Source organism: Coregonus lavaretus (genome assembly GCF_964263955.1).
Source record: "Coregonus lavaretus genome assembly, chromosome: 27".
Classification (NCBI taxonomy): domain Eukaryota; kingdom Metazoa; phylum Chordata; class Actinopteri; order Salmoniformes; family Salmonidae; genus Coregonus; species Coregonus lavaretus.
Genome location: NC_140014.1, coordinates 28744274 through 28763334, shown reverse-complemented (window position 1 = coordinate 28763334; position 19061 = coordinate 28744274). Strand labels below are relative to the sequence as shown.

The window sequence follows — 19061 nt, the reverse complement described above, 5'->3', positions numbered from 1 at the left end:
ATTCAGACCTCTTGCCATGCCACTCGAAATTGAGCTTAGGTGCATCCTGTTTCCATTGATCATCCTTAAGATGTTTCTACAACTTGATCGGAGTCCACCTGTGGTAAATTCAATTGATTGGACATGATTTGGAAAGGCACACACCTGTCTATATAAGGTCCCACAGTTGACAGAGCATGTCAGAGCAAAAACAAAGCCATGAGGTCGAAGGAATTGTCCGTAGAGCTCAGAGACAGGATTGTGTCGAGGCACAGATCTGGGGAAGGGTACCAAAACATTTCTGCAGCATTGAAGATCCCCAAGAACACAGTGGCCTCCATCATTCTTAAAATGGAAGAAGTTTGGAACCACCAAGACTCTTCCTAGAGCTGGCCGCCCTGCCAAACTGAGCAAATCGGGGGAGAAGGGCCTTGGTCAGGGAGGTGACCAAGAACCCGATGGTCACTCTGAAAGAGCTCCAGAGTTCCACTGTGGAGACGGGAGAACCTTCCAGAAGGACAATCATCTCTGCAGCACTCCACCAAATCAGGCCTTTATGGTAGATTGGCCAGACGGAAGCCACTCCTCAGTAAAAGGCACATGACAGCCCACTTGGGAGTTTGCAAAAAGACACCTAAAGGACTCTCAGACCATGAGAAACAAGATTCTCTGGTCTGATGAAACCAAGATTCAACTCTTTGGCCTGAATGCCAAGCGTCAGGTCTGGAGGAAACCTGGCATCCTCCCTACAGTGAAGCACGGTGGTGGCAGCATAATGCTGTGGGGGTGTTTTTCAGCAGCAGGGACTGGGAGAATAGTCAGGATCGAGGCAAAGATGAACAGAGCAAAGTACAGAGAGATCCTTGATGAAAACCTGCTCCAGAGCGCTCAGGATCTCAGAATGGGGTGAAGGTTCACCTTCCAACAGGACGACAACCCTAAGCACACAGCCAAGACAACGCAGGAGTGGCTTCGGGACAAGTCTCAGAATATCCTTGAGTGGCCCAGCCAGAGCCCGGACTTTAACCCGATCGAACATCTCTGGCGAGACCTGAAATTAGCTGTACAGCAACGCTCCCCATCCAACCTGACAGAGCTTGAGAGGATCTGCAGAGAAGAATAGTAGAAACTCCCCAAATACAGGCGTTCCAAGCTTGTAGCGTCATACCCAAGAAGACTCAAGGCTGTAATTGCTGCCAAAGATACTTCAACAAAGTACTGAGAAAAGGGCCTGAATACTTATGTAAATGTTATTTATGTTTTTTATTTTTAATAAATTAGCAAAAATGTCTAAAAACCTGTTTTTGCTTTGCCATTATGGAGTATTGTGTGTAGATTGATGAGGGGAAAAAACAATTTAATCAATTTTAGAATAAGGCTGTAACCTAACAAAATGTGGAAAAAGTCAAGGGGTCTGAATACTTACCGAAGGTACTTATGTTATTGTTAAAGATATTGATATAGGCCTACTGATTTGATTAGTGTCAACAATGGAGTAGTCAACTGCTTCTGTGTGGCAAAGCCCATGTTTAACACCTGCTTCATTCTTCAAAACAAACTTTTAAGTCTATTCATGTATAAAAGTGGAGGTGCACAATCTGGCGGGGGGTCTGGGGGTCCTCCCCCTGAACATAAAAAAAATAAAATGTTTTCCCGTATTTCTATATTGAATCCATGTTTACTTTACAGAACACAACCTTTTTCCTTAGGTTAACAAAATTAACAAAATATAAAGCGTAGATTAGTTTTAGTTTGTCACAATAAATTAAATTGAAATGGTAGACTAGACTCGTTTTTCTGACTAGAATACTAATCTAGTGCCTTCCCTCAAAGTCCCACCCACTGTGGTTGACTGACAGGTCTGAAACCCTACCACGTGACTCACAAACATCCTTGATTGACAGGCCAAACTGATAAAGGGATAGTTCACCCAAATATATAATTTGAAAAACAAACATAATTGTGGCAATTCATACCTTGCAGTAAAACTGTAAATATGGGAGGTAAAGTAATCAATTATTTAGCTGTGTATTTTGGATGGAATTACGGCATTAGAATGTACCAGAGGTCACCAAAATAGAGCTTGTTCTGCAATTGTTTTTTCCTCCCGGACTCCCACAGCCCAGAACTACCGCTAAACCAGCTCAACTTCCCCAAACTAGGCTATACATTACACACACCACCACAGTACAAGCCATCCAAACACACAGCAAACACACAGCAGGAACAGCAACATAAAGGGCTGTAGGCTAGGGCTGTACTTGAGAGCACGTGCTGGCCAGGCCTGCGCCCAGAGGGTCTTGCTGCTTCAGTGTGTGGTGGAGAAGGGGGATCCTGGGACAACCATTTCCTGGCCTGACAAAGTGGCCGTTTGTCTGTGGCCCTGGCCCGTGGCTCACAGAGCTCCAGCATGCCATCATGCTCTGCCTCAGCCCCCGGGCTTCCCAGCCCGAGGGGAGAGGAGGAGGGGAAGGAGGCCTGAAAGTAAGACAGGAGAGGGCGAGAGTAGGAGGAGGAGAGGGACGATGTGGCCTTAGCCCTGGGTGATCGCCCTCCCTTCCTTCCCACCCGTCCTCCCTATCCTCCCACCCCTATCCATCCCCCTCCCCGGCTGCCTCTCTACACAATGGCTGCTTCTCTGCTGAAATTTCACGTTATTGGATCCCAGGCCTGGAGTTTTGTGCTCTCACAATGTCCAGGCAATGGAGCATGCTACAGGAGAGACACACTCTGCAAGCTAAAAGCTGGAAAACCGTTCCTCTTTCATTAGCATTAGAAAAGGGGAGAGACACCCCCCCCTGTACCTAAACCGGAGGAAGGCCGTCAAGCTTCAGCAGTCCACTTTGGGTTTAAGACTTAGAATAAAAATCTTTCCGAAAATAAACAAGCTACTTATCCCAATGGGATTCTATAGATTATCCTTCCGCAGAGTGGGAAAGGAAACGCTAGCAGAGGACAGAAATGTTTTTGTTTTTTTACTAGCAGTGACTCATTCTTTTTTGTGGCTGAAACGTCTGGATATCTTCTTCCATGCAAACTGAGCAACTGCATCAAGGACAAATATATGCTAACACACACATCTTTACGTTTCCAAAAGAACATAGGCTACTGTTTTAATGTTTTACAAATAAACAACAGGCATGCAGACCCAAAACAAAACACCAGCACAACCCTTTGAAAGCTGGACAAATGACAGAACCCCACGATTACATTTTACATTTTAGTCATTTAGCAGACGCTCTTATCCAGAGTCACTTACAGTATTAGTAAGTGCATACAGTTTCATACTGGTTCCCCATGGGAATCGAACCCACAACTCTGGCGTTGCAAGTGCCATGCTCTACCAACAGCCACACAGGACCTTCTAAAGGGTTCTATGTAGTGTTAATATCAAATAGGCCTACTCCCATCTATGTAGAGCAAGTATTAGGGTAGTTAGCAATGAGCCTAGCTATCCTGAAATGCAACGTGCCTTCCGCACAAGAGCAAATCTACCCATCAAGTTGGCTATAAATAGGCTACATATCCTAGCCTATATAGAAGTGTAACAAGGAACGAGAGACTGGTTGAAGGACAACCTTTTATAGCTCTAATCACAGAAAAACAGTTAGAGCAGCACATTTCTCACGTCTTGAACGCTACCTCCAGAGTTAGCGCATGACCCTTCCCAGAGAGCTGCCCCCCTCCAAGCAGGACTGTGTAAAAGCGAATTGTCTCGTTGAGCCCAAACCTCGTACAGTAAAAATCTTAACCCCTTAAAGTGGAATTCCACGGCCCCTGGAAAAATAATTAGCATAATAAAACAATCCCCATCCATATCAGTCAGTTTAAGCTAAAGATCCGTTTTTTTGCATTGCCTGCGTCTCAATCCACAACATCCGGTGATGTCGCACTTCCACATCTGTGGTGAAAGGTGGCAGAGCTAGAGCAGTGTGGCAAACCATGAGACATCCCCAAAATTGGTCTTCTCACTAAATTGTTTGTAGCGTCCAAACGGCCAACAAACTATTACTCTATGGAAAGAAGAGACTCATGAACACGATGGTGTTATCCGTTTTGCTCTACGACCCCCACAAGAGTCTTGGGACAGCCGATCTGCCAACTTCTGTCTGTAGTGTCAGAACAGTTTGGGCTACACACTAATATGGCGAGACTCTCACAAACATGTACATGTTGGTTGGTTTGCTATAGGACACCCTCACAAGACTCATCTGAAGGTCCCCTGGTACCAGTAAAAATGTATGGAAGTATATATGGAGATATTTTTGGCACTAAACTAAGGTGTTAAATACATTTCAAAAAAATAGTTTCCTGATCTCTTATATCTCTCAGATAAAGGACAGCAAACTTTCTTTAGATTTTTTTGGGAGGACTCTGTTGTTCCATGTAGGTGAATCTGTTATTCAATATGTTTTTATGGGCTAATAGCAGTAAATCAAAATGTATTGGTCGCATACACATATTCAGCAAATGTTATTGCAGGTATAGCGAAATGCTTCATCAAATAATTGTTTTATATATATTTTTTTATACTTCAAGGGGTCTTAAAATTCAAAATCAAATAACTAAATGATCCTTGGTATGACCTTCGTAAAACAATTCCATATGTTAGCTTAGTACCCGTCAATGTCTGCATCATTTCCAATCCCTCATATTTTTTTGTAAATATGTGTAGAATATACAGTACTAGTCAAAAGTTTGGACACACATACTCATTCAAGGGTTTCTTTATTTTTTACTATTTTCTACACTGTAGAATAATAGTGAAGACATCAAAACTACGAAATAACACATATGGAATCATGTAGTAACCCAATTGTTTTTTAGTAAATCTAAATATATTTTCTATTTGAGATTCTTCAAAGTAGCCACCCTTTGCCTTGATGACAGCTTTGCATTCTCTCAACCAGCTTCATGAGGTAGTCACCATGAATGCTTTTCCAACAGTCTTGAAGGAATTTTCACATATGCTGAGCACTTGTTGGCTGCTTTTCCTTCACTCTGCGGTCCAACTCATCCCAAACCATCTCAATTGGGTTGAGGTCGGGTGATTGTGGAGGCCAGGTCATCTGATGCAGCACTCCATCACTCTCCTTCTTGGTCAAATAGCCCTTACACAGCCTGGAGGTGTGTTTTGGGTCATTGTCCTGTTGAAAAACAAAATGATCATCCCATCTGGTTTGGGCTTAGTGGGACTGTGTGTCGCTGCAGAATGCTGTGGTAGCCATGCTGGTTAAGTGTGCCTTGAATTCTGAATAAATCACCAACAGTGTTACCAGCAAAGCACCCCCACACCATCACACCTTCTCCTCCATGCTTCACGGTGGGAACCACACATGCGGAGATCATCCGTTCACGTACTCTGCGTCTCACAAAGACACGGTGGTTGGAACCAAAAATCTCACATTTGGACTCATCAGACCAAAAGGACAGATTTCCACCGGTCTAATGTACATTGCTCGTGTTTCTTGGCCCAAGCAAGCCTCTTCTTCATATTGGTGTCCTTTAGTAGAGGTTTCTTTGCAGCAATTCGACCATGAAGGCCTGATTCACGCAGTCTCCTCTGAACAGTTGATGTTGAGATGTGTCTGTTACTTGAACTCTGTGAAGCATTTATTTGGGCTGCAATCTGAGGTGCAGTTAAATCTAATGAACATCCTCTGCAGCAGAGGTAACTCTGGGTCTTCCTTTCATGTGGCAGTCCTCGTGAGAGCCAGTTTCATCATAGTGACTGCACTTGAAGAAACTTTAAAAGTTATTGAAATTTTCCACATTGACTAACCTTCATGTCTTAAAGTAATGATGGACTGTTGTTTCTCTTTGCTTATTTGAGCTGTTCTTGCCATAATATGGACTTGGTCTTTTACCAAATATGGCTATCTTCTGTATACCACCCCTACATTGTCACAACACAACTGATTGGCTCAAAACATTAAGAAGGAAATACATTCCACAAATTAACTTTTAACAAGGCACACCTGTTAATTGAAATGCATTCCAGGTGACTACCTCATGAATCTGGTTGAGAGAATACCAAGAGTGTGCAAAGCTGTCATCAAGGCAAAGGGTGGCTACTTTGAAGAATCTCAAATATATTTTGATTTGTGTAAAATAAAAATTGGTTACTACATGGTTCCATATGTGTTATTTCATAGTTTTGATGTCTTCACTATTATTCTACAATGTAGAAAATAGTAAAAATAAAGAAAGATCCTGGAATGAGTAGGTGTGTCCAAACTTTTGACTGGTAGTGTATATTGTTAGAAATAATATATTTTCCTTTATTATATTCCTCTAACCCTATCATCCCTCCCCTAATTGGAGTAAACTAATGGGCAACAACACTTAGGCTTCTACCTCCAGCTTACACATACTATATACATTTTACGAATGGAGTTGTTACTTAGCTACAGTGTCTTCAGAAAGTATTCACACCCCTCCACCCCCATTTTCCACATTTGTTGTGTTACAGCCTGAATTTAAAATTGATTTTGTGTCACTGGCATACACACAATAACCCATAATGTCAAAGTGGAATTATGTTTATAGAAATGCTTACAAATTAATTACAAATGAAAAGCTCAATAAGCATTCAACCCCTTTGTTATGGCATGCCTAAATAAGTTCAGGAGTAAAAATGTGCTTAACATATCTCATAATAAGATGCATGGACTGCGTGCAATAAGTGTTTGACATGATATTAGAATGACTACCTCATCTCTGTACCTCAAACATACAGATAATTTTAAGGTCCCTCAATCGAGCAGTGAACTTCAAAGAGATTCAACCAAAGACCAGGGAGGTTTTCAGATGCATCGCAAAGAAGGGCACCTTATAAATAATAAAAAATAAAGCAGAAATGTAATATCCCTTTGAGCATGGTGAAGTAATTAATTGCACTTTGGATGGTGTATCAACACACCCAGCCACTACAAAGATACAGGCATCCCTCCTAACTCAGTTGCCAAAGAGGAAGGAAACCGCTCAGGGATTTCACCATGAGGCCAATAGTGACTTTAAAACAGTTAGCGAGTTTAATGACTGTGATAGGAGAAAACTGAGGATGGATCAACAACATTGTAGTTACTCCACAATACTAACCTAAATGACAAAGTGAAAAGAAGGAAGCCTGTACAGAATAAAAAATATTCCAAAACATGCATCCTGTTTGCAATAAGGCACTTAAGTAAAACTGCAAATAACGTGACAAAGAAAAAAAACGTTATGTCCTGAATACAAAGCATTCTGTTTGGGGCAAATCCAACACATCACTGGGAACCACTCTTCATATTTCCAAGCATGGTGGTGGCTGCATCATGTTATGGGTATGCTCGTCATCGGCAAGGACTAGGGAGTTTTTTTAAAGGATAAAATAAACTGAATAAGCACAGGCAAAATCCTAGAGAAAAAGCTGGTTCAGTCTGCTTTACAACAGACACTGGGAGACCTTCACCTTTCAGCAGGACAATAACCTAAAACACAAGGCCAAATATACACTGGAGTTGCTTACCAAGATGACATTGAATGTTCCCGAGTGGCCTAGTTACAGTTTATTTACAATAAATTAGCAAAATGTAATAAAAAAATACATGTTTTCACTTTGTCATTATGGGGTAGTGTGTAGATGGGTGAGAAAAAAATCAATTTAACCCATTTTGAATTCAGGCTGTAACACAACATGGAACAAGTCAAGGGGTATGAATACTTTCTGAAGGCACTGTATACAGCGCATTCGGAAAGTATTCAGACACCTTGACTTTTTCCACATTTTGTTACGTTACAGCCTTATTCTAAAATGGATAAAATAAAAAAAATCCTATATACCGCATAATGACGAAGCGAAAATAGTTTATTTTTACATTTTTGCAAATTTATGAAAAAATAAATGTAAAACATTCCTTATTTACATAAGTATTGAGACCTTTTGCAATGAGACTCGAAATTGAGCTCAGGTGGATCCGGTTTCTATTGATCATCCTTGAGATGTTTCTACAACTTGATTGGAGTCCACCTGTAGTAAATTTAATTGATTGGACATGATTTGGAAAGGCACAGACCTGTCTATATAAGTTCCCACACTTGACAGTGCATGTCAGAGCAAAAACCAAGCCATGAGTTCGAAGGAATTATCTGTAGCGCTCCAAGACAGGATTGTGTCGAGGCACATATCTGGGGAAGGGTAGACAAAAGAACCCGATGGTCACTCTGACAGAGCTCCAGAGTTCCTCTGTGGAGATAGGAGAACCTTCCAGAAGGACAACCATCTCTGCAGCACTCCACCAATCAGGCCTTTATGGTAGAGTGGCCAGACGGAAGCCTCTCCTCAGTAAAAGGCACGACAGCCCGCTTGGAGTTTACCAAAAGGCACCTAAAGGACTCTCGAACCATGAGAAACAAGATTTTCTGGTCTGATGGAACCAATATTCAACTCTTTGGCCTGAATGACAAGTGTCACATCTGGAGGAAACCTGGCACAATCCCTATGGTGAAGCATGGTGGTGGCAGCATTATGCTGTGGGGATGTTCTTCAGCGGCAGGGACTGGGAGACTAGTCAGGATCGGGGAAAGATGAACGGAGCAAAGTACAGAGAGATCCTTGATGAAAGCCTGCTCCAGAGCGCTCAGGACCTCAGACTGTGGCGAAGGTTCACCTTCCAACAGGACAATAACCCTAAGCACACAGCCAAGACAACACAGGAGTGGCTTCGGTCAAGTCTCTGAATGTCCTTGAATGGCCCAGCCAGAGCCCAGACTTGAACCCGATCTAACATCTCTGGAGAGACCTGAAAATAGCTGTGCAGCGATGCTCCGCATCCAACCTGACAGAGCTTGAGAGGATCTGCAGAGAAGAATGGGAGAAACTCCCCAAATACAGGTGTGCCAAGCTTGTAGCCTCATACCTGTGAAGACTCAAGGCTGTAATCCCTGCCAAAGGTGCTTCAACAAAGTACTGCGTAAAGGGTCTGAATACTTATGTAAATGTGATATTTCCTTATTTTGTTTTCATAAATTGCAAAAAAATCTAAAAACCTGTTTTGCTTTGTCATTACCGGGTATTGTGTGTAGATTGATGAGGAAAAAATACAATTTAAATCAGTTTAAAAAAAAGAACCTAACAAAATGTGGAAAATGTCAAGGGGTCTGAATACTTTCCGAATGCACTGTATCCCATGTAATGATTGTAATGATTTGCATTATAGGATAAAACGAAGCCTGGTTTGTTGAGGTAATTATCTTAAATTGTAATATAATCTAACTGAACAAAAATATAAATGCAACATGTAAAGTGTTGGTCCCATGTTTCATGAGCTGAAATAAAAGATTGCAGAGATTGTCCATACGCACAAAAAGCCTCTCAAATTTGATGCACACATTTGTTTACATCCCTGTTAGTGAGCATTTCTCATTTGCCAAGATAATCCATCCACCCGACAGGTGTGGCATATCAAGAAGCTGATTAAACAGCATGATCATTACACAGGTGCACCTTGTGCTGGGGACAATAAAAGGCCACTCTAAAATGTGAAATTTTGTCACACAGCACAATGCCACAGATGTCGCAAGTTGAGGGAGGGTGCAATTGGCATGCTGACTGCAGGAATGTCCACCAGAGCTGTTGCCAGAGAATTTAATGTTCATTTCTCTACGATAAGACACATCCAACGTTGTTTTAGAGAATTTGGCAGTACGTCCAACCGGCCTCACAACCCAGGACCTCCACATCCGGCTTTTTCACCTGCGGGATCGTCTGAGACCAACCACCCAGACAGCTGATGAAACTGAGGGTTTGCACAATCGAAGAATTTCTGCACAAACTGTCAAGACCAGTCTCAGGGAAGCAGATCGGCATGCTTCTCGTCCTCACCAGGGTCTTGACCTGACTGCAGTTTGGCGTCGTAACAGACTTCCGTGTTATTGTCTGAATCCTGTAATTTGAGTTTGCAAATGGGAAAATAAACCCTCTTAAATTGTCTGCACATGCTTGTGAATTGGTGTATCATGTTGTATTATTGAAGTATTGTAGGCCTAAATGTTAAGATGAGAAGCTGCTCATAGAGCATTCTGTGAGATTTACAGTACTAGAGGTGGGCAGAGAGAACATAGTGTCGCTGAAGCCACAGTAAGTGTAGCTAATGTGAACACCAAAAAATGAAATATGTGATTTTAGAGACCGGTGCTAGTAACAAGTCTAGTAAATCTGAACGGGCCCTGAAGCGCCATACCAAGCTACTCCAGCAACGTTTTTGTAACAATGATTTTCTGCCTCACACCAAAGCTAACCAACCTCTCATTACACGTTTCAGCCTGTAAACCCAACGACAATGTTGTGGGTACCACAGCACCGGTGTACTGTAATAAATCAAAAGAATCCCATATGTGTATCAAAAGCCCCAAAACTATTCTCAAACATCAAAGCACCACATATTGAGATTATCTTAATTCAAACCGCAAGCATTTGGAAAACTAAAACCTTGCACTCGCCATTACAGAAAGAGGAACCGCAAATTTGGACTGCTACGGCGTCTCCAGGGCGGCTTTGATGTGAAAGTATTCTTTGGACACCTTGCTTCTAATTGTAATAGTTACTGCAGAAACTCAGACTCAAGACTGGGGACTGCTAGGAACGGGTACTAGGACAAGGCTGAGAAGAAGCAAACCCTCATTACAAGGAATCCACCATGCTGTAAAGAAGCCATCATCCATCCACCATGGTTGTAAAAATCACAGAAATGGAGCATTAGTATGTTGTAAACTATCCCTGTAATCCATACTGTTGTTAAAGCATCACAACCACAGCATACTGTTCATTTTTTAAAATAATAATCACATTGTGGTGAGTTGTAAAGAAACCTTCTACTGTACTGCCCATTACAATTTATCACGCTGTAAAGAGAAACTGCGTTGAAAAGTGTTCTAGCTAGAAAGACCTTGTGATAAACAGTTCACAGGTGTAGGCTACACATTTGGAGAAGTGGCTTCTCATAAAAAGTCCGGTTCAATTCCTAAAAATGGCCGCGGGCCTGATAAAAATCTGCTAATAAGATGACTCAGCAGATGAGCATCCATTTCCCTTTAATAGGCTTCATACCTGGTGTTTGGTTCATAAAAGATTCCTTCTATAAAATGAAGTTGTGTTTGCTTCAAGCCTATACCTACTTATTTGTTATAGACAAACACACACTAGACAAGCATGTACACATGCGAATACACACACAGGCCCCAACTCCTTCCTGTTTTCAAAGAGTTTGGAAACTCAATCAAAAGACAAGGTTTAGGATTGACATATGTGCCCTTTTATGTCAGTGGTCTCACAGGAAAGAACCGTCTTACCCCAGCTGCAGCAGCTCCCAGCAAAGCCTTCATACTTCAGCATGCAGCAGCACAACTGAAAACAATATCTACAATTCAGACGTTTTACTGCTCAAAGAACTTCTGAGATATGGCAAAGGCACATCAGAGAGTGGAGCTCCTAGAAAAAAAGACGTTGTGACGATCCATCTGGTGACAAAATAAAGAAATGGGGAGGATTTTTTTTGCCTGGTCTAATAGGACACAGCATAGCCTAGTAAGAAGCATTTTCAAAGGTAATATGTGCATTGCATACGTGTTATCTATAATTTTGTCTTGATTGTTATGACAATCAACTAAATAGGTACTGTGTTTTTTTAAAGGATTTTTTATTTTTTTACGCTCCAAATACACTGATGACATTTACAAGTTTAAGTTCGCTCCTAAAATACTTTTAAGAGGAAATGAGAATTATAAGAGGGAAGTTGCTCGGGTTTAAAATATACCGAATCGTAACTCTGGCCATGGGAAGAGAACAGCCAGAACAGACTACATTCATACTGTACAGGGCCTGTTCAGTTGCACAGTAACACAGTCAGTAACAAACCATCCCATTCGCCAGATAGGTTTATAGAGGATTATTGTCATGCAAACAATACAACACCCTCTAACAGAACAAGCAGACTATAAATAGCCTGTACACGGGGTAATTTCACAGATTATACAACTGCTCATCCTCCATTAGGCTTGGGCGGTAACAGACCTTGTGCCATCCCAGGATATTCAGTAATACCGGCATTGAACACAAGGGGCGCTATTTTCAAACCCCACTGAAAGTTAGCAATGCTAACAAGTACATGTAAAATCCCATAGAGAATGCTAACTAAATGCTAATGAGTGCATTACAAACATTTTATACAGTCTCTGACCTAAACTATTTGCAGGACCGACATCCCAGCTCATAAAGTTATACAAGTAACTAAAAAAAGCTACTCACAGTTTGCAGCAAGCATTAAACAAATATTAAGACAGCAAGGCTCTTGATCCAAGAGGGGATTCTCTGCTGTTACCAAACAAAGATTGATTTAGGAAGAAGCTAACCACTTAGCTAACTAGCTACCAAATTAGCAAACCAAATCAACAACTGCAGAGCATTTAGCACATTTTAGACAGTTAATTCAAAGGGATCCTTAGCATGCTAGTAGATGGCGCAATGACTGGAAGCCTATGGGTAACGCTTAAATGTAAATATAGTTAGCATTGGCTCATGAAACTACCTCTAACTTCCTTCATACTGGACACAGAGACATAGAAAATGGTATCCACGAGTTCATCGAACTCTGGGGAAGTAGATAAAGGGCCTCATTGCCAAAATCCCAAAGTGTCCCTTTAATAGTTAAGATATCTAGCTGGCAAACACTTAGTTGTGAATTCCATACTGTAACTAGATCACCTGGCTCATGCTGCACAAGAGTGAGTGACTGGGGACTACCAGTAAGCTTCATAATGAAAATGTTTTGGACAGGTCAAAAGAATGCGATCTTCTTTATCTCCTAACATATTGCACCAGTTGACTGCAGGTATTTGCTTGAAAAGTAGCTACAAATATTAAAATGTATTTAACTAAACAAAATAAATAGTTAACGGTATTGATAAACCATCGTGTGGCCATTTCCAAATACCCCGGTATACGGTATATATGGTATACCGCCCAAGCCTATCCTCCATAGCTAATTATCATATGTTAAGAATCTGTAAAAAACGAAGGAGAAATTATGATGTTGCGGCAGGAAAAACAGACAGAATGTTCTGACATTTGGTAAAATATATCTTGAGATCAGTGGGAGCTAGAATCAGTGATCGTTTGACAACCTATTAAGCCAGCCAGCTGATATAGTTAGAAAATAACAATGAGCTCTGACTCAATCCAAAGTCAGGTTGTTAGCCAAAACATATTTTTGTACATTTTGTTGCACAGATAACAAGTTCCAATTCAATCAATACAGAGCAGTGGCCAGAAATATTCTAAAAGGCTAGTTCCCAAAAAGAATACAGAAGCAAAACTACAGACAACTCTGAGGACCATACCGTATACCGGGGTATTTGGAAAATGCCACGGGATGGTTTTTCAATACCGTCAAAACTATTTATTTGAAGTTTTTCAATAAATGTGAATATTTGTAGCTACTTTTGAAGTTAATACCTTCAGTCAATTTGTGCAATACGCTGAGAGATAAAGCAGATTGCGTTCTTCCTTTCACCAGTCACATTATTTTACACTATGAAGCTTACCCTAGTTCCCCAGAACAGTTGAGCCAGTCACGTGTTCGTTGTAACGAGCACAACGGGAGAAAGCGTTCTATATACATTCAATATATACACATCGGAGAGTCTGTTGTGCCGTGCACATGAGGTGATGAAGTTACACTTGTATGCAATTCACTACTAAATGTTTGCCATCAGATATCTGATAACGGCTTTCTGCCATGTTTGAGAAGTCAAAGTTCTGTACAGCTGCCTCTGCTTCCTACTAACTTTTTTATCCTCCTCCGTTCGTCTCCCCTCTGCTCCGTGTACACATGCTGCTCTTCCTTCAGAAAAGCATGCATCACAACTTTGTTCATTTGCACAATTTATCTTGTTCACTTTCTCTTGTAAATGTCCACACTCACCGAAAATGACATTCGGTTGCTACTATCTATGCTTCTATAACTTTATGAGCTGGATTTGCCTTCCTTTGCAATTAGTTTGTTCGTTTTCGCAAGTTAGCATTTTGCTAACCGCATCTGTGTGATTTCGCTATTACTTGTGCTAATTTTGGTAACCATTTTTTTATTTATTTACATTTTTGTAATTTAACAGATGCTCTTATCAGAGCGACTTACAGTAGTGAATGCATACATTTTCATACTTTTTCGTAGAGGCTCAATTGACTTTTTTTAGCACCCCCTTGTGTGCTATGCCAGTAATACCATAAATCCCGGGATGGCAGAAGAGCGGTATGAAAATCTGGATACCACCCAAGCCTACATCACACCAATGGGTATTTGAAACTCAGGCCTAGGAGGAGTGTGAGGCCTAGGCTACACGAAGGCTTCAGAACTACAGGTGTGGTGCATTTCCACTGAGGATTTACCCTGATGTTATACCCAAGGCTCAGACTTTTGTTTCCAGAACCAGCGACCTTTCGGTTACTGGCCCAATGCTCTAACCGCTAGGCTACCTGCCGCCCTAAAACACTGGCTGCCCACTGGTGTGGGGGTAAGTCTCGATGGAAAAGCACCAGTGGTGTTAGCGGCAGGTAGCTTAGTGGTTAAGAGCGTTGTGCCAGTAACCGAAAGGTCGCTGGTTCTAATCCCCGAGCCGACTAGGTGAAAAATCTGTTGATGTGCCCTTGAGCAAGGCACTTAACTCTAATTGCTCCTGTAAGTTGCTCTGGATGAGTGTCTGCTAAATGACAAAAAAAAAATAATGTAGGCTATTAATTCCCCCCACTATACTGCATCACCCAAAACACTAGCCTAAAGAGATGAACAAAAGGTAGCCTCCTAAACATTATTTCACAGAGTTCCACAGGACATTACCTGAGCAATTACCACCACCATAAACGACTAGCCGAACAGCTGAAGAAGCTATGGTCTGTCATCAAGGCACGATACTCACATTCAATCAGTGGTTGTTTGGGTGCAATGTGTTTCGGGAAGCCCGTCAGAGGAATGGAGCGAAGGGCAGAACAGGCCCCCAGATGATAAGATCATGACACTCCGCATTGACAGACAAAAGCTGAGCTGTCAAATCCATCACCCAGATAGGAAGAAGAGGAGTCAGAGAGGAATCACCTGACTGCCAAACTAGGCTAAACAGAAGACAGAACAACAATCCAAAACCATTAGGCTAACCCCTAAATATATATGACATTCTTTCCCTGTGCTTCGTACTAGCATTTTTTTTCTCCGTTCTTCTCCCCTCTGCTCCGTATACACATGCTGCTCTTCCTTCAGAAAAGCATGCATCACAACTTTGTTAATTTGCACAATTTCTCATTCACTTTCGCTTGTAAAAATGTCCACACTCACCAAAAATGACATTCGGTAGCTACTAGCTATGCTTGTATAACTATGAGCTGGATTTACCATTCTTTGCAATTACTTTGTTTGGTTTCGCTCATTGGCATTTAGCTAACAGCAGGTGTGATTTTGCTATTACTTGTGCTATTTTGTTAGCATTTTGGGCAATTTTTTTTGCATTTTTAGCACCCCCTTGTGTGCTATGCTGGTAATATTATAAATCCTGGGATGGCAGAAGAACGGAATGAAAGACTACTTTAAGCTCCCTCATAAGGATAGGGATGAATGCTGTTATGTCTCCTATAGTCCAAGACAGACACCACCTGGTTCTTCTACTTTCTCTGTGTGATTATTTTTGCTTATCTGAAGGACTACGCTACCTTCTTCGACCCCACACACACACACAGAAAGGGAGAGTGAGAATAGGCCATGTTAGGCCTAGTCATTCCTCTTTTCAGTGTAACATGTAGACTGGATATTTAACATGGTGGTATGTATTTCACATTCTCAGCAAAAAAGCTTTTAATAACCTGTACGTGTGCGTCTTCGCGCGTGTGGGTGAGTAGCACACACATTCAACCACATTTTATTCATCACACAGCTTTGTGATCATTTGAGGAAGCAACAAGCTGTAATGTGTTATATATTACTATGCAAAATAAAAGCATATACATCTCATTTGACCCGTGATGCTAACAGAGAAAAAAAAACAACAAGACGACAATGTAACCTATTGAGCATCCCATTGTATTCATACAGATACGGCTCACAGCAATAAGTGTGTGGTTTAATGACTGTCTTTGGCTACTCATTGACATGGTTAACTTTAATGCTGTTGTGAGAAGAAATAGTAAGATACGCATGGAAATGGCTCTGTCATATATGCTTCGCAAGTACAAAACCTGATAGACCTGAACATTTGATACATTAGTGTAGCTGAAATATGTCAAAATGGCATCCAGTGGCATTAAAAAAATCTTGCTTCTTTGTGCGTTTGTGTGTTCTTTGTCATCAGAAGCGTATGTTATGTACAACAGCTGCTAGACTGAGGGTAAATTCCAGACAGCATAAATATAAAAATGGATCAGGCGGGGCTTACTGTTCTTTTCCCACCATCTTCCTTGATCTTCAATTGCCAGATACATTGGATCATATGTTGGCCATCTTATGTGTTGTGCTGCTGCAGTCACTAGGAAGAACAAACGCACAGCACCATACATCATAGTCCTTGCTTATGTAATATATTGAATATGAAACAACAATATGCCTACATTTCCTAGTTCAAGGACAAAGTGTCCCACATTAAATCAATCCACCTGATGTGTGCGAGGCAGATGGATGGAGAACATGGGCGTCTTTCGGACACAAAAACGATGAAAATGTCAGTTTAGGAACAGATTTCAACCGTCTAGAATAAGAAATATGGAAGCCAGTTTTGAGAGCATCGGAAGACTGCGAAAAGAGCAAACCATCCTTGCATGATTTATTTGTTTCCTAATGAATGGATGTCTATCATGTCTACATCCGGATTAAGCTCATCCTAAATGCAGATATAATCTTTGTGTGATCGCCAGTGCGTTGCGAGACACTGTACTGCACAGCGTACTGTGAATGGGCACCCAGGTACTCTTTATGAATGGAAGCGGTCACGTGACCACAGCACCTCCCGAGCAGATATTTTTCACTTACTGTCAACAAGCAACGCAAGGGATCAGCCCATTAAAACAATACGGATTTACAGCGAGAATTAAGCGAGATGTATACAAAGGACCTTATTTCAATTCACAATCACATAAATGTTGCTTTCCGCATTCGGAACGCAATACGTCTATTTTAAGATTTTTTTATGAATGGAGATTGTGATATGCAAATGAGTGCGATTGTGAAAAAATATGGCGTCTTCTACTTTTGCAGCAACCAGTTTACAGCCACATTTCCATTGAAAAAATTATAATATTGAGGGAATATATCTTTTTTAAACCACATCGATACTTATTCCTTACCATTTTATGATAACTCCTCTACATGAACTAACAGAGTAACCTGTTATCAAATGTCAAGAAAACACGATCGTATAATACTGAATCTGAAGGTACAGTAAGCATATAATTTGTCTTCTTAAATCCTATGCATAAACAAACAAATCTAGCCACAGTGATTGTAAAAAAAAATACACGATTTAGTCACACATCCAATCTGAACTATCAATAGATATTATCCAATTGCAGTCCAATCATAAGGTCTTCTTCAAAGACAGTCTTGATGAAACAACTATCATATATATTGCATTAATTATGAGGCTAATGTTAGTCGTCAAAATTACATTTAGCACCTCTCGTTGCCATAATATAATACGAGGGCTCTATTTCTATTGCATCAAGTCCCAAAACACATTGTTGTTGTGACCATGGAAAATAAACCAAACAAAATAAATGGATGTGTATTTATTGCTTCAATAGTTCTCATTTAAATATGAAAGTTCACAAAATGGTATTTGCAGAACCAATTATCATAGTGGAACAGTCATTTAGAATCATGCAAATCATTGCAGTGAAGATTAGATACATGAAGGCAGGACATCATCGCATTCTAGAATGTGGGATAAAAATGTACTCACTCCTTTGGATTTGTCGAATCTTCGCTCATTTTTTCTCACGGGGATCCAAATCCTGGCAATAGCATCGAGGACGCAGTGACGGCGGGGAAATAAACCGCAAATATCAACATTTTCCTTCACATAAAACCCCTAGATATTGGATAAAAGTTAATGGTCTTACAATGGTGCATGCATAAATGAGCTCTCTTCGGAAAACCAAGTAGCCTAGCTAATTGTGTAACTCAATTGCGAGGAGGAATGACAACCGATTATTAATTTTATCTTCCCTGGAAGTAAAATCCAACCACAACAAAATGCACATCTTCGTCATCCTCTTCGGCAACACGAAATCCAATGCGTTCAGATGATAAAAAGTGTACACAATAAACCAGACATTTGGCACGTTATTAGTGGCTAACTATCGAGCATTCCCCTCTCCAACTTCAGGTCCAGGACAACACTTGAAAAGCGCTGGTTGGTCCGTCAATGTGTCAGTGTACGTTGAATTATAGCCTCCACAACTGGAAAAAGGTACAAAAGAATTTCAATTATGAAATTGAAATACAAAAGGTAAAGACAGTGAGTTACATTTTCCCGAAGAAGTTGTTGGACATCTGCTTTAATCGAACTCCATTTTCAACTCGGGCAATGAACATCGGAAAACTGGGCGGAAGCGTCCACCCCCAGTTCTACAATGAAATCCTTCCGCGTGGCTGCAAAAAAAACATATGATATGTCAAAGGAATCTCAACTATCAATACTATTGTTTACATCTACCCGAACCACATGTGAGTAAAATATGATAAAATATGCCTGTGTCATTAGGCATATATTCGGATTATTTATATCCAAAATTGACCTAAAGTAGTCCCTGCACTTCCCAACAGAAGTTTCCCTTCAATCACGCAGTGATACAGAAAAAGGAAGCGTCTGTGTGATAGCACGCAAAATATAAAATAATCTGTAGGAAGGATTGTGCGTGTGATACCACCACCAATAGGCTATCATGTGTAGATTATGTTGGTGTGGGTTGCATTTCGCGCCTTTAGCATCACAGAAAACAACCGCTTTCATACTGGAAGACTAGTGCTATAAAATGGAGGAGATTGTATAGACATATGAGCCGAATA

The 19061-nt window shown here is 40.9% G+C and overlaps 1 protein-coding gene across 2 annotated transcripts in view; it reads right to left on the bottom strand.

The window, feature by feature from the left end:
• LOC311103068 (sprouty-related, EVH1 domain-containing protein 1-like) overlaps positions 1-18606 on the bottom strand; it is a 67556-nt gene extending 48950 nt beyond the window's left edge. Inside the window, exons 1-2 of one of the 2 annotated variants that reach the window (XM_084144595.1) lie at positions 17953-18040; positions 16435-16524 (exon numbers count right to left, since the gene is read on the bottom strand). In XM_084144595.1, coding sequence (XP_084000721.1) covers positions 16435-16451 — 17 coding nt within the window. In that variant the 5' untranslated portion in view covers positions 16452-16524; positions 17953-18040. Of the gene's footprint in view, positions 1-16434; positions 16525-17952 lie in introns of both variants that reach the window. The other variant, XM_084144594.1, reaches the window with a different exon arrangement.
• Between the last annotated feature and the right edge of the window lie 455 nt (positions 18607-19061).